Source organism: Rattus norvegicus, chromosome 16 (genome assembly GCF_036323735.1).
Source record: "Rattus norvegicus strain BN/NHsdMcwi chromosome 16, GRCr8, whole genome shotgun sequence".
Classification (NCBI taxonomy): domain Eukaryota; kingdom Metazoa; phylum Chordata; class Mammalia; order Rodentia; family Muridae; genus Rattus; species Rattus norvegicus.
In genome coordinates, this window is record NC_086034.1 from 16774941 (window position 1) to 16789469 (window position 14529).

The window sequence follows — 14529 nt, forward strand, 5'->3', positions numbered from 1 at the left end:
CTTTTCTTCTCCAGTCAACTTAAAGCTAAATCATATATAAACCTCAACAGTATGAACTTCTGTGCAGGATTAGACTGGATAGGTGTAAAGTGGGGGGTTTCAGGCATCAGATTTATAAAGTGGGGGACACAACAGCCCCAAGGTATGGCTGAGGAGAACATTTTTATTGTAGATATGAGGGAGAGTACAGCCAAAGGCAAAGAAAAAGTAGGAGACCGAACATGGCCAGCAGAAAGTCCTGGGCCGTGGTGGGGTAGGGGAGAGCAAGAGAGGGAGCCAAGAGAACACAAAGCTGAAATGGTAGGGGGGGAAGAGGAACCCCTGAGCTGGAGAAGTTTAGGGTGGGGCAGGGTGAGAAGAGCTGAGAGGAGCCACAGGTACTGAGTGTTGTGTTTTATAAAAAAGAAAAAGAAGGCGAATGGTGTGGGGGAGGGGTGCCTCTGTGGGCCCATGCTGAGGCATCCCTTCCCCCTGAGGGGCCAGCCACACCACAGTATAGTGCGGAATAAAGTTTATTTAAGGCATGGGGAGGGGAGTTGAGGGGGTAGTACAGACAGAAAGGGAAAGGAGGGAGGAAGGGAGAGAGAGAGAGAGAGAGGCCGGCCATGAGCGTGTGGAGAGAGGGGGAGGGGAATGGGGAGAGAAGGGACAGAGAGGAAGGGAGGAAGGGAGGAAGAAGAGCAAGAGAAGAGGAGGGGTGAGCACCCCTTTTATAGTGAGTCAGGCACACCTGCCGGTTGCCAGGTAACTGTGGGGTGGAGCCTAGAAGGAACTGCAACACTGAGTGAGCCTGGAGGCCAGCACACACTTAGTATGCTAATAGGCAGGACAGTTAGGCACTTGTCCTGGGTTTCTTTTAGATAGACCTGACAGACAGGACATACCTTACCGTTTTGCTCTTAACTGAAAGAGGGAGAGAAACAGTTGAAGGGCAGTGTCCTTACTCAAAGGGGATGCACGCAAAAGAACCTAAAGCCTTATCAGCCATCTTTAAAGATGATGTCTTCTTGGAACACAGCCACATGCATACTGTAGACAGTGACTATTGTACTACAATGTAAACTGAGTAACATAATGTAGGCAGTATGGCTCCTATAGCCTAAAAATATTGCCTGGCAATGTTCAGAAAGTTCTTGGGTTAGTGTCCTCTACATGACCTTCTTTTAAACTGTTTATCAAATCAATGACAAAAAGATACACAAATGTGTGTGTGTGTATACATTTATCTGTATATATGCATGTACACACCTATGTATCTATGTGTATATGTGTGTGCATATGTATATAGATGTACAAATGCATGTGTAAAGACATGCATATATGCATGTGTATATATCCATATGTATGCATATGTGTAAAAGAAACAATAAATAGTTGGCAAATATTGTTAATTAGTAAATAAAAGTGAAAACGTATGTTTATTTTGTTCCAATCTTTCTGCATCATTGAAATTGTTCATAAAATACTTTGACAATGAATACTACTTCATTTAAAAACTTAAAAAATTCTCAAAAATATAATTCACAGTAAACTTAGCAGGAACTGAAATAGATTTAAATACACCGCTGAGCCCATATGGTAACACATGTTTGTAGTTCCAATAGTCAGGAGGCAGGTGTGAGCAGCTTGGCCTGTGCTTACGGCCAGCCTAGACTACATAGGGAGACCCTGCATCAGAAAAAATGTATGTATGTATGTATGTATGTATGTATGTATGTATGTATGTACGTACACTGAGGTAACTTTATTCAAAACAGCAAAAATATTCAGCCTATGGCTCAACTAAGAAGAAAGTGTAGAGTATTCGAAGTCTTTACCAGGTCCAGAAAAAGCTGACAGGTTAAAGACATTACTGAGATTGTTTGGGTCTCTGAAACCATTCATTTTTACAAGTTTGCAATTAAAGTTAATACAGGGGCAAGCGACTTTGGAGCACAAGAGACACAGCACATTCCAGAAGGAGGCAAAATGTCCACTTTCCATAAACACAGCTACCGCTTAATACAACCCTAGTAAAAGTCACCATGGATTATTATTCGAGGGGAGGAATGATAAGAAAGGTATTCAAGGGCTGGAGAGAGGGCTGCTCTTCCAGAGGTCATGAGTTCAATTCCCAGCAACCAAATGGTGGCTCACGACCATCTGTAAAGAGATCTGATGCCCTCTTCTGTGTGTATCTGAAGACAGCTACAGTGTACTTATATATAATAAATAAATAAATCTTTAAAAAAAAAAGAAAGGTATTCAAAAGTTCTGTTGGTAGAAAAAAGTAGATGAGGTTATTAGCCAAAGACATTTTACAAATGAAAAATGATGGTTTTCTTACCTAAATATGTGTTTAAAAATATTTTAAGGCTATGATAATTAAACAATTAGTCTGGGGTGGGAACAATAAATCATAGAGGAAAAAAATGAAGAGATCTGGAGGCAAGTCCAGTCGAGACAGCAGAAAATGGAAAGGAAGAACCACACGCTGTAACACAGAGCTGGGAAATAAATGTCAGAGCCCAATACTACACGATTCTCCCAAGATTCAATACAGAGAAACAAAGGCGCGAACGTGTAAAAACAAACGTATTTAAAGAAAATTGGTGAACTTGCCTCACAAACGTTTTGAGCTTCTATACATGTAAAAACACAACAACCAAAACTAAGAAAAGCACAGAAGCTGAGGAAACTCTCTCCACACCCTCACTAAGTAACCGCCGAGGAGGAAGAAACAGGCTTTAGAAGGCCCAGACGCTCTGAAAACACTGACAAGCAGAACCCAAAGCAGAACTCCTTCAAAGCTGTGCACGGAAAAACTGGATCAAATTCCAGCTTAGCTTCCAGCTCAGAAGACCCTGGCCTGGGATGAATCCAGACCAAATGTGCAATGCGGTCTAGCCTGCACCTGACCAGGCTGAAACGTTTTAGCTCATTCCCTAAGGAACTTCCCCTGTGATGACATCTTCTATCCCAGAAGCATGTGTCCAGAGGCTCCTGGAGCTGTTCTTTGTAGCCATAGGAGGGGGTCTTCCCCAGCTTCTAGAGGAGGACAGATCCTCCACTAACCGCTTGGCCAAAGGGAGGCAGCATCTAGTTAGATGTTGGCACTGACTGGCTTCTCCTTCTAGCTTCTTCCCTTCTCTTTCTGCTGAGAGCAGGCTCACCCCTGCCCTATCCTGGTGTGCTCAGTGCCATTAACAACCTCTGCAGATGCTCTGAGGAATTTCAGCTCCTTTTCCTACTTCCCGTAGTTACCAAAAAGAAACATGTTTTTTTTTTTTTTTTCGAGTTTTGCTTTCCACAAAGTTTAAATCTGAAGCCCAGAGTCCCACATACACTGTATTCTCAGCCCCAAACTCCACTTTCTTTCCCTGACTTACGGCCACCTACATTTGATTGCAACAAGACAATTAACAAAACAGCACAATGTTGGAATTGAATATGATTTTTTTCTGCTTATCTGTATTTTTTTGTTGACTATTAAAGAAATATATTCCTCCCGTATTATAACAATAACAAAAAAGATGTTTTCAGGTGATTTAAGCTCCCTGCCTGTTGTAGTTCCCATTCTGTCACTGTGATAAAGTATTCTGATAAAAGCAACTTGGGGGTGAAGGAGTTATTTTAGCTCGTAACGGTACGCTGCAGTCCGTCATTGTAGTGCAGTCGAGGCAGAGGAACTTGAAATAGCTACATGCAGAGAGCAGGGAGAGAATGAATGTGTGCTTGCACCCAGCTACCCTTTTGTGTAGTCCAGAATCCAAGTGCAAGGAATTGCTGCCACTTTTTGGCTGAATCTTCACACACCAATCAATGTGATCAAGATAACGCCACCCAGGCTGGCCCGTGGACCAGCTAATTTAGGCAACTCCTCACAAAGACTCCTTTCCCAGGTGACCCTAGATGGTGTCAGGATGACAATTAAAACTGACCATCACATTAGCAGAAAGAGTGAAACTCGTCTACCAATCCCAAGATCCTCTAGATTTAGTTAATAACACCCAACGATCAGCCATTCCATAAATTTTCATAAAGATAAGTCTTTCCAGGCCTGCTGGCTAGATCTTCAATCGCAGGATGTGAGAGGCAGAGGTATATGATGCTCTGGGGAGTTTAAGGTCAGCCAGGGCTACATAGTGAGACACTGAACCAAAAGAACGAAGGGGGAAAACTCTGAAATAGTCTGTTCATTTTACTATTTTTTACCAAAAACAAGGTGATTACTCAGAGAAGTTTAGCAAGTAGTCTGGGGTCACGAAACAGTCAGTTGTAGAGCTGGGATTGAGTTCCAGCTGATCTGGTTAGAAGCGTGTTCCTGGGGCCTCATTTCATAGCATTCTCGGTTGGGGCAGAGAGGCCGATATTCTGTTCTTGACTCTGCCCCCAACCCCTATCATACAGGGCCTTGGCAATTCCTTTTCCTTGTGTGGCCCTCTCTTCCCTCCCCTATACAACAACAACAAAAAAAGATGGGTCTAAGGTGTGTCAAGTTCCTTCCTGCACAGGCACGCCAGATTTTTGTCTCATAACACACCCAAAACCAGCCAATGGCCAAGAAGAGACCCAAGTGAGAGAGTAGTCACACTGACGTGTGAAGCAAAAGCAGATGCTCCTCATAGGTACCCTATGCACTGACCCACCTTGAATTCCTCATGTATCCGTTCCTCCAGGACTTTAGCAGCCTTGCGGTCCTCCATCTCCACTTTCCACTTCTCCGCCAGAATCCGGGCTTTCTCATTGGCCAAGGCATCCCGGAACTTTTTGGTGATCTCTGCTTCCTTCTGTCTCCTTCCAAGAGAGCAGCAACAGGGGGCGAGCTCGGGTGAAAAACTAGAAGACGATGACTCAATGCAACCTCAAGTAAAAGCGACAAGCAGGCTCCCTTTGGTACACAGAACAGGAGGACAAAGATCAACAGGACGCAAGATGGTAAAAGAGAGGAGAGAAAACACTCTCGTAGGGAACGGCACACCAGCAGCATCGTTCTGGGAGCCAAGAAACAAGACATGAAAGTCCCATTTCTTCTTCAAGTAGAAGGTGTATATAGTAGATGCCCAGCAGAGGTTTATTAAATAAATGATACGCAACATAAATGTCTTTCAAAACCACAAATAAGTTGCATCCCTGTGTAACGGAGCGCTACATGAGAATCGGCAACAGCGTTAGGATTTGAACTGATGGGATTTGGCAAGGTATAAATAAAGTCGCCATTTTTTGTCCCTTAAATAGTCTTCATGGTTAGCTTGGGAAGCAGGTGGTGGGTGCTCTTTAATTCATTCTAGTCTTCAGTCTTCTTTACATATTTTTACAATTTCACAACTAAGATGCCATCATTCAAACTTGATGGCGGAGGATACTGGAGGCACCGTTACAGGGATTTCTAAGTTTCACAAGAAAAAAATAAATTACGTTGTCGACAGGAGTCTGACTCCAAACTTTCCTGAGGACTTAGCTATCCTTCTACTATGAAAATGTCAGTAACGTGCAGGGAAACAACACATAGCCAAGGTATGAGCAGACCATCCCCAAGAGAGTTCTATAGAGTGACTGGGGCTGTGGAAACGGATGGACTTGCCATGTGAGCACAAGAAATGCATTCAGATTCCTAGCATCCTCAGATAGATCTGGATGCAGTAACACAGGCTTAGAAATCCCAGCACTAAGGAGACAGAACCCACCAAACTCGCGGACCACACAATCTAGTTACAGGTTCCATGAGAGACCCTGCCTCAAAAAATAGTATGGAGACCAACAGAAGACATCTGGCATTGACCTCTGGCTTTTACACATGCATGCACACGTAAACACAGGCACATGAGTACATGAACATGCACTACACACACACCATGCTGTCCAACCATCTAGGCGAATGTATACTTCACACATATAAGAAGGGGTGTTAGGGTTTTAGATCATGTCCCCGACAGGGGAAAACTGAGGTCCCAGATTAGCTGGCGGCTGGGTCTAACACTTGAACCCACAGGGTTTACTGATGGAAGACTTTGATGTCTTGGTCACTTGATCTTTACAGAACTCAACACAGCCAACCATGGATCAGCACCTCATTTTTCCACCCATAGCTGCATTCAATCTCTCAAAGCTCCAGGCTCAGGCCCTACCCAGCACCCTCCCAGCCAGCACCTCTCACCAGAGCTCTTCGGCCTCTTTCTGTGCTTGCAGCCGAGCCCTCTCTGCAATCAGTTCCTCAGATATCTCTTCGTAGGGCTTGTCTCCAGGGCCTTCTCCCATGACCCACACCCAGACCTCGCCATCCGCTCCCAGCAGCCATTGGATGTGCTTGTTGCTCGCTGCCTCACGGCGGAAGGAGGGACAGAGAGAAAAGAAGAAACGCGTGGTTTCCAGTCAAAGAGCAGGCAAGCCAACATGGTGCATCGTGCATGTTCTGTAGTTATCACACAACTCAGCAGAGCCACGGTGGCCTGAATACAGGGCCAAGAAATCCCCTTACACCAGCCCCTCTAGGCAGCAGCATACGGCTAAGCCAGCACCTGAGGCTAGAGTCAAAAGTGAGCTTTTGTGAGGTCCGAATCAACAAAAATATCAAGGGACAGCGTGATACTCTCTGTAGAAAATTATGTGTGCTATTCCTGGACTGAGGCAGTTGGGTGCTAGTGAGCCTTCTCTGCCCTCTTGTTCTCCTATCCACTGACTAGAAAGAAGGAATCAGAAATGGTTGAGTTGCAAGATGAAGCAGCCTGGAGCCTGGTGTCTCTGTGATATACATCATGCTGTAATTTGAGCAAGAAATGAACCTCGGCTAGATACAGTCACTGAAAGCCCTTATTTTGCCAATAATAGCAGGTTCCACTGATAACCGTGACTAGACCAGCGATGTTCCACGGTGACAGGGTTGCCACAGCAATAGAAACCCTGCATCTGGCTTTGGCAGCTGGGTGAGTGATATCCACCAGGCCAAACAGCTGGAGGTCCAGGAATGCAGGAACAAAACAGCTGGCAGAATTGTAACGGGCTCGTTTTAGAACTTAAAAGGCAGACCCTGTGTCTTTCCGAATCAGGAAGTTGGAAATGAAACATTAACAACGTATTTTAGATGCATTTGACACACTGTTAAGAGAAAAGAAAAAAAAAAAAACACCAACAAAATTCAAGAAGGAATCAAGTGCTTTGCAGGGAAGGGGAAGTGAAAGAGAAAATGGAGAATACAGAAATTTGTGATTGGAAATAAATTAGGTTCCAAATTGTATTTGGCACGGTGGTAAATGCCTGTGATCCCAGCACTCTGTAGGTTGAGGCAGGAGGATCATGAATTCCAGTTAACTGGACAATACAGTGACTCTCCTCTCCTCTCCTCTCCCCTCCCCTCCCCCCTCTCTTTTACACACACACACACACACACACACACACACACACACACACACACAATGCAAAAGGTGAAAGTTAGAAGAGCTTTGATGACAGAGCTGTCAGCTGTCTCCTTGAATGGGACTCCTGAGGACACCAAGCACAGTGGCTGTGAGTATGGGCTTCCTACCCTCCGCTGCAGCAGATGCCACTCAATAAACCCTCAGCCTCCAGGACCTCGTGTTTCCCAGAGGCTGCCCCAGCATGACAAGCTCATGACTGAGATGTCTAACTTCCTGCCAAAACTTCCCAGTATTACACAGCTCCCTATAATAAGGTTCCCAGCCTCCCCGCCTCCTTTACTCAAGGTCAGGAAGGAAATTTTTAAAAACATACTTATTTTAAGTAGTTACAAGCCCAGTATGTAATAGTCTAAAATGGTTTCATTTAAAAAAAAAACCCATATTGTATAAAACGACAAAATTATCATTAGGGCGCCAATCACTCAGCAGCTGCCCTAAAGGCTGAGTTGCCTGCCTTTCTTCTAGATACACAGTTGATTAAAAATAAATAAAAAAAAAAAATGATCAGAGTGAAGAGACAACCTATGGAGGGAAAAAATCCTACATCTCATTAAGGGTTACCACCCAAATACATAAGAAAGTCAAGCAACACTGTATCAAGAAAACAAACAATTCCGTTTTCAAATGGGAAAAGGGCGTGAACAGTCACCTCTTAAAAGAATTCACACAAATGGTCAGCTGTTAGAGAAAACATTCAACCTCATTAATCATCAGAAACGCTCAAGTCAAAACCCTGTGGGATATCACGCCATGCCTGTTAGAAGGGCGAGCAGCAAATGTATAAAGCTAAAACCGTTGGGGACAGGGGCTATAGCGGTGGTTCATGACCTATAGTTCATGACCTCTTTGGGGGTTTGAATGACCTTTTCACAGGGGTTACACATCAAATATCCTGCATTTCAGATATTTACATTAGGATTCAAAAAGGGAGCAGATTTATAGTTATGAAGTAGCAATAAAAACAATTCTATAGTTGGAGGTCACCACAACATGAGGAATTGTATCAGTATAATTAGTATATTTATAATTAGAATGGTTGAGAACCATTGGGCTGGACAGGTGGCTCAGTGGTTACTTGTTGCTCTTGCAGAGGACCTGAATTCTACTCCCAGTACCCAGATGGCAGCTCGGCACCACCTGGATCTCCAGTTCCAGGGGACCTAACACCCTATCCCGCCCTAGTGAGCACTGTGTACATGTGGTGCACAGACACGCATGCAAAAGAAATGCCCATATACATAAAGCGATTTTGTTTAAATAAAAGCTTGAGGTCCATAGAGGTAAAGGAAAGGAACATTTGTACTCTGATGTACGAATGTGAATTAATGCAGCCATTATAGAAAAGAGTACAGAAATTTCTCTGAAAATGAAAATTAAAGGTGTCCATATACGTGTGTGTTTGTGTGTGTGTGTGTGTGTGTGTGTGTGTGTGTGTGTGTGTGTGTCCAAGAGAAATGAAGTCATCATGTCAGAGACATCTGCACAGTCATCTTCACTGTGGCACTAGACACAACTGACATGGAATCAAGCTGTCATGCACACATATAAACAACCAAAAATAAAGAATAAATAATGGAAAATGTGATACACGTGGATGGCGGAATACTATTGGGCCCCAGGAAAGTGGGAAATCATATTTTCAACCACGTAGGTGAACCTGGGGGACACTGCGATAAGTGAAAGGAGCCAGACACAGACACGCAAACATCATATGAACTCACACACATGTGGGATGTAAAGTGGGGAGAAGGATCAGAGACTGACATAAACACACATGTCCCTAGATGTATTTACAACACTCACTGGACTTGATGGGTTATTTAAAAAAACCAAACAAACATGAAGTTAGAAAGGGATGTGTTGGGGCTTCGAAGGAGCTGGAGGAGAAATAAGAAGCATGATGGTTCACTGTGTACACGTATTGAATCTCAAAAAAAAAATTTATCTAAAGCTCATCAGTATCTATCTCATTAATATGCAAATTTCTCTGTAATAAATGAAAATATTTTCTGTATACCGAGATTTGGTTTTGAAATAAGTTTCTTTGTGATTTATTATTTTTAAGAATGGTCTTGTGTTGCATTTTTTGTAAATCTATTTAATATCCAGCCTAATTAAAAACAAAAGTGATTCTCATATCTTCTCCTGAGCTCACTCTTCCATGACAGATATTTTTGTTAAAATATATAAAAGAATTATTCACACGCACTTAGAAAACAGAAGAGTGGAGGAGACCTCACAACTTTACCCCAGGTAGTCATAGATACTGTATAAATATACTGTGTTCAAATAAGTAATGGACACTTCGTTTGTTTGTTTGTTTGTTTGTTTAGAGATAAAGTCTTGCTATGTAGACTAGGCTTGCCCTAGACTCATTCTATAGCCCCAGTGATCTTAACTGTATAATACTCCTCCCTCCCCAGCCTCTTCTGTGCTGGGTTATAAGATGTACCACCATGCCCGGCTAGTAGTAGATTCTTAAAGGTTAGTTATAGCATGGAATCTAAACCATAACAATAAAGCCATTGAGCTTTTTATATTAAAAGCCATTGATTGTAATGACATAATGATGTTACCATTAGGGGATGTTGGGTGGGAATGTTATAGCAATTCTTCCAACTTGCAATTCTTCTGAAGTAAGTCTGAATTACTTCAAAATAAAAGGTCTAAAGGTTTTTCACAAGATTTTGCTTCTGTTTTATTTTAGGGTGTGTGTGTGTGTGTGTGTGTGTGTGTGTGTGTGTGTGTGTGTGTATTGAAACTCCTAGAGCTGGGAGTTATAGGTGGTTGTGACTGGCACGATATAGGTTCTGGGAAACAAACCCTGGTCCTCAGGAAGAGCTGCAAGCACTGAGCCATCTCTCTAGCCCCAAGCAAGTGTTTTATTTGTTCGTTTGCTTTTGTTTTTGTTTTTTGAGACAGGATCTCCCTATGTAAGCAGCCATGGTTGCAATTCCCCAGATAGAGCAGGCTAGCCTCAAACTCATAGAAATCTGCCTGCATCTGCCTTATGAATGTTAAAATTAAAAGCATGCTTTTGTACATGTGGCTCTCCCAGCTACAAGGGATGCAGAGATGGGAGAATCAACACTCAAGGTCAGCCTGACCATCAAACAAGACAGATCATATACATATACACATATACATACACATATGCATACACATACACATATACATATATATACATACACATATGCATACACATACACATATACATACATATACACATACACATATACATACACATATACATACATATACACATACACATATACACATACACATATACATACATATACACATATATACACATACACATATACACATACACATACACATACACATATACATATACACATACACATATACACATACATATATACATATATACATATATATATATATATATATATATATATACACCCCACTGGTTCATATTCTGCTGTGACGAGACCTTGCACTGATACATGGCTTTGATACTTTGGTCACTGGTTTTTGGAAAACGTTGGGTCAATGCAGCGAACACCATCTTCCAAATATGGGTTTTACCTTACAGTGTCAGAAAAGTGGCATTTGCAAATGCCATCATGACCTCATGAGGCAAAGGATTACACATTGGGCCTCTTAAAAGTTCATTGTAGCACACAGACATTTTTCAAAAATTTTAGCTTTTTTTGCTTGAAAGCGGAAATTTTATCATCGGTGTAAGCTTTGTCAGTTCCTTTTCCAGGAGCAATATTCTCTCCGCTCATTTTAGAGTAGTCACCTATGAAAAATACATATATCATTTGCCTGGCAATCTATTCTTAAATAAAGACGGCGAACCACAAAAGAGGCTAGTTTATCAACTTACCGAAACAAGCACACGACTTTTGTGCAGGATAGCCCTGCATCCTGCAGCAGGAGCAATGCTTCCCATGGTCATCTCATTTGTCACATGATAAAACGTTTGCTATTTCATACGGGAATGAAGCCATCATTCACTTGGACAGAATGATGAAAAATACATTGACCACTCCCAGTATGGTGCCGGCAGATTTCCTCACTGTGTTGGCTAACTTTCCATCACTATGACAAATACCTAAGCTAGTCAACTAACAAAGAAGAAAGGTTCATTTGGGCTTACAATTTGTGGACTTCAGAGCATGTGCGAGCAGACCCAATATGGGATATCACACACCGGTGGAATCATACACCAGAGCAGATGTGTCGTGACTAAAAGAGGAGGAGAGTGAGGTCCTATAATCCCTTCTGGGAATCTATTTATCCCCAGTGACCAGGATGGTTTCTACCAGACCAACACTCCCCGCACCTCCAAATAGCACCAAACCGAGGACCAAGCCTTCAGTGTGGGACTTTGGGAGACACTCCAAATATTAAATGAGGCACCCCGTTGTTTTTACAGCCTCAGTACAAGTATAGTTAAAAGGAGCATAGTTTTAGCCAGGTATGGTAGCACTGGCACTCAGGAGGCAAAGGCGGGCTTATCTCTGTGAGTTCAAGGCCAGCCTGATCTACAAATCGAGTCCAGGACAGCCAGGCTACACAGAGAAACCCTGTCTTGAAAACCAGGGGGCAGGTTTTTCAAGGAACCCAGAAAGCACACTTTGAGAATCATTCCATAATATGACAGCTCAATTTTCTTGTATTATACTGATTCAAGGGAGGGAAATAATGCCTGGGATACACAAAGAATTCCTGTAAATTGCTAAAAAAAATATCAAAATACTTAACTTCACCACCAATTAAAAATTCGGTATCCACACAGGAATGAATTGTCATTTTGCTCATACAATACTGGAAAGCATGAGAAGGTGTAGTGGTTTCAGAAGCAGAAAGAGTCTTAAAATTATTTCAAAGGAGACAGCAAAGGCATAACTATTTTCATTATTCCTATAATTATTCCTATAATGCCTCAAATAATTTTAATGAGAAATTTTTAAGTAGTATTCTTAAAGACATGATGTGGGCCAGCAAAACGGCTCAGCAGGTAAAAGTGCCAGCTCCCAAACCCGATGGCCTGAGTTCAATCCTGAGACTCTCACAGTGAAGTGATGAACTGACTCCTACAAGCTGTCTTCTGACCTCCACACTCACATGATGGCACACGTACACACACACACACACACACACACACACACACACACTGAATAATACTACAATAGCATAACTTGCCACAGACATGAGACATTAATAAGACATAATAAGAAGAATTGGCAAAAAAAAATAGAGAAAAACAAGTTCCCTTGAAACTGCTGCTTGGAGTGGAGGTTACAAGACAGCCCAGTGATCCAACCAAAAGAAATGAAACCATGCTTCCACACGGAAATGTCCATGTGAAGCCGGGCACAGTACCATACACATGTAAGGCCAGCACTTGGAAGAATGATACAGGAGGATCCCTGTGCTAGCCTATGCTATATATTAAAGCCCTATCTCAAAAAAGAACAACCAACCAGTCAACAAAAAACCTTGTGCATAGAAGTATTGCTCACAAAAGCCTAAAAGGGGCAAATAAGCCATGAATAATGAATAAACAAATATAGCCACAGAGTACGGGGATGTGATAGTTTGTATATACTTGGCCCAGGGAGTGGTACTATTAGAGGGTGTGGCCTTGTTGGAGTGGGTGTGGCCTTGTTGGAGTAGGTATGGCCTTGTTGAAGTAGGTGTGTCACTGAGGTGTGGGCTTTAAGACTGCTAGCTGCCTGGAAATCAGTATTCTGCTAGCAGCCTTCAGATGAAGATGTAGAGCTCTCAGATCCTCCTGCACCATGTCTGCCTGGATGTGCCATGATCCCACCTTGATGATAACGGACTGAACCTCTGACCTGTAAGCCAGCCCCAGTTAAATGTTGTTTTTATAAGACTTGCATTGTTCATGGTGTCTGCTCACAGCTGTAAAACTCTAAAACAGGGGGCATACCTAGAATCCCCAGACCTGGAAGGCCGAGACAGAAGAGTCATTAGATGCCAGCCTGAAGTACATAGCCAGACCACTTCTTACTAAGAATAAATGTTCGAAAAGACCAAATTAATTCAAATATTCAATGCTACCTTAAATTCCCAGCATGAAAGATAATTCTAAAATCTAGCATAATAAGAGAGCTATAATAAAGAAAATAAACCTAGAAAGAGAACAAAGTCAGACAACCTATATATTAACAGTTTGAAGCTTACTTCAAAGCTACAGTTTCAAGGTTTACTAGAAAGCCACAACCACTATATGCTTATGTCAGGACAGACACACACATTGTTAACTAGCACTGTGATGCTTGTGTCAGGATAGACACACACATTGTTAACTAGCACTATATGATTATGTTAGAATAGACACACTCATTGGTTAACTAGCACTGTGATGCTGATGTCAGGATAGACACACATGTTGGTTAACACTGTGATGCTTGTGTCAGGACAGACACACACATTGGTTAACACTGTGATGCTTGTGTCAGGACAGACACACACATTGGTTAACACTGTGATGCTTGTGTCAGGACAGACCCACATGTTGGTTAACACTGTGATGCTTGTGTCAGGACAGACCCACACATTGGTTAACACTGTGATGCTTGTGTCAGGACAGACACACACATTGGTTAACACTGTGATGCTTGTGTCAGGACAGACACACATGTTGGTAACCAGCAGAGCCCAGAGTTGGAACTACACACGCTCATTTGGCCAACAGCAGTGCCAAGATAATGAAATTTAAAAAGGATTTGTTTTCAACAACAAATACTGATAAACTAACATTCATATAAAAATGTTCTTTTCAACTCTTACCTTATGTCACACATGTATTCACATTTAAGCCATCAAGGAATTAGTGTGTACATTCAGGTTCTCCTCCAAAAAAAAGGCACTTTGTACTTTAAAATGTTGGGAGACCCAAGATAAAACTCAACTGATTTGCCATGCTTTCTTCCAAAACCTAGCTGCCTCGGCAGCATCTCCAGGAGAGGTCCTGAAAGACTTCTCATCTCTTTGATGCTTCTGCCCTGCATTTACAAGGCACCAACTTTCTCTTTGGACATTTCCACCAAGGTGTATTTACTGATGCAAGAGTGGGGTGGTCAGAAGTCCTAGACGGCCTGAATGGTCAAGGGTATCCAAGATGTAGGCCTTTCAA

The 14529-nt window shown here is 42.4% G+C and overlaps 1 protein-coding gene across 4 annotated transcripts in view; it reads right to left on the bottom strand.

Moving 5' to 3' along the window:
• The window catches only part of Sh2d4b (SH2 domain containing 4B), a 108626-nt gene that overhangs the window by 66300 nt on the left and 27797 nt on the right, over window positions 1-14529 (bottom strand). For all 4 annotated transcript variants that reach the window (XM_039094271.2, XM_039094272.2, NM_001170349.2 and 1 more), the window contains 2 exons: window positions 6137-6296; window positions 4629-4776 (listed from right to left, as the gene is read on the bottom strand). In XM_039094271.2, coding sequence (XP_038950199.1) covers window positions 4629-4776; window positions 6137-6296 — 308 coding nt within the window. The remainder of the gene's footprint in view (window positions 1-4628; window positions 4777-6136; window positions 6297-14529) is intronic.